Here is a 2,000-nt window from a genome sequence, read left to right as displayed (position 1 = left end):
GTATCACCTCCTTCGATTGGATTCTCAGAAGAGCTTGAAGAATGTGTTGATTGACTCTCCCCTGGAGCGATGAACCTTGATCATGATGAAGAGATGGACCCTCCCCCTAGACATTAGGACGGTCATTCAAAGGTTCGCTCGCTTCTGGCCTTTCGGTTTCTTTGGGTTGATCATCAGCCATATTTTGAGTAGCATCATCAATGATTTGTTTTAAATCATCAACTTTGTTGTCTTCTGTTGTTGATTCAGAATCAATCGCCTTTTGAGGCTCATCAAACAGAAGCAAATATTGCTTGAAAAGATTTAAAATAGAGGTAGGAATGTGACCATTCTTTGGAAAGATTTCTTGCGTTGCATCTTCTGTTGACTTCATCTTCTTAACATAGCTATCATCAAAAGTGACATAGTATGTTTCTTCTATCTTCTTAGAGCGCTTATTTAGAGATCTATACGCCTTAGAGTTCAGAGAATAACCCAAGAATATTCCTTCATATGCCTTAACATCAAACTTGTTTCGATTCTCTTTAGATTTGAAGACGAAGCATCTTGAGCCGAACACATGAAAGAATTTCACATCCGGTTTACGATTGTTCAAGATCTCGTATGGTGTGAGGGAGAATCGTTTGTTTTGATAAGATCTGTTCTGAGTATAACAAGCAGCAACAATTGCATCAGCCCAGAAATATAAAGGCAAGGATGCGAAGCATAGCATCGTTCGAGCTGCTTCACACAAAGATCGGTTTCTCCTTTCAACGATACCATTCTGCTGTGGAGTGTATGGGGATGAGAAATTATGAGTCGTTCCCTTCTCAGCAAGAAAATCTTCAAAATCTTTGTTCTTGAATTCCAAGCCATTGTCGCTTCTTACGTTACGAACAACCTTCCTTAGTTGAGTCTCTACCTGTTTTATGAAGAGCTTAAGTTTTGGAGTAGCTTCAGAATTTTGCTTCAAGAAGAATACCCCATGTAAATCGAGAGACATCATCCACTATCACCAGAATGTACTTGTTTCCACCAATGCTTTCAATGGATGAGGGACCACACAGGTCAATATGTAACAGTTCCAACGGCTCTATCACCTTTGTATTGATAATAGAAGGATGACTTTGCCTACTTTGATTTCCCATTTCACATGCAGCTCAGAGATGTTCTTTATCAAAATTTAGAACTGGAAGACCTCGAACATGATCACCTAAAACCAGCTTGTTGATATCCTTGAAATTCAAGTGAGATAATCTTCTATGCCATAACCAGCTTTCATCCGAGTGAGCCTTCATGAGTAAGCAAACCGCTGGTTTACCTCGAATTGGGTTGAGGTTCAAAGGATACATTTCCTCCTTTCGCTTTGACTGCAGCATAACGTTATTAGATTTCTTCTCGACAATCTCTAAGCCTTCATCGTCAAATGATACCTTCAATCCAGTACCAACTACCAACTGTGATACAATGATAAGGTTGTGTTGGAGCCCTTCAACATAAGCCACTTTTCTTATTGAGAAATCGCCATTAGTAATCATTCCATAGCCTTTGATAGTGCCAAATGAGTTATTGCCATACTTCACAATACCACCATCCTTGAGAGACCGAAACTCCCTTAGTTGTTCCTTCCTCCCTATCATGTGATGCGAGCAGCCACTATCAATATACCATTATTCGTCAAGCTGCTCGTTACAAATAACCTGCAAAATATTAAGCAGATTTAGGAACCCAAAGTTTCTTGGGTCTTAGTGAGCCTTTTACAGGACAGAGAATAGTAAGATAAATATCAACCAAGTAAGTACGTTTAATTAAAGTTGTTTCACCTTTTCTTTTTATAATGAAGACTTTAATTTTGGTTGGTTTAGATTTAGTAGGATTGGGATTTGTGGTATTGACGTCAGCATTCTTTTGGATCTCTTTTGGACATCTGTTATCTTCTGGAAAGAGCTCTCATTTTCCTTTTAAATCTTTTGTAGGAAAAGAATTAGAAAGAGAAGTATTGGGTTTAGAAGTAGCATTGG

The 2,000-nt window shown here is 38.6% G+C and overlaps 1 protein-coding gene across 1 annotated transcript; it reads right to left on the bottom strand.

The window, feature by feature from the left end:
• Positions 1-1,139: 1,139 nt before the first annotated feature.
• Positions 1,140-1,619, bottom strand: LOC145009871 (uncharacterized). Its single transcript, XM_078968502.1, has one exon. The coding sequence runs from the start codon at positions 1,617-1,619 to the stop codon at positions 1,140-1,142; it is 480 nt and encodes a 159-aa protein (XP_078824628.1).
• Between the last annotated feature and the right edge of the window lie 381 nt (positions 1,620-2,000).

This window comes from Lactuca saligna, chromosome 8, assembly GCF_052625555.1.
Source record: "Lactuca saligna cultivar CGN05327 chromosome 8, ASM5262555v1, whole genome shotgun sequence".
Taxonomy (NCBI): domain Eukaryota; kingdom Viridiplantae; phylum Streptophyta; class Magnoliopsida; order Asterales; family Asteraceae; genus Lactuca; species Lactuca saligna.
The sequence above is the reverse complement of the archived record's forward strand: the minus strand, read 5'-3'. Positions and strand labels throughout refer to the sequence as shown.

Coding starts and splice junctions, on each gene's coding strand:
- LOC145009871 (XM_078968502.1), bottom strand. CDS start 1,619: ATGATAGGGAGGAAGGAACAACTAAGGGAGTTTCGGTCTCTCAAGGAT.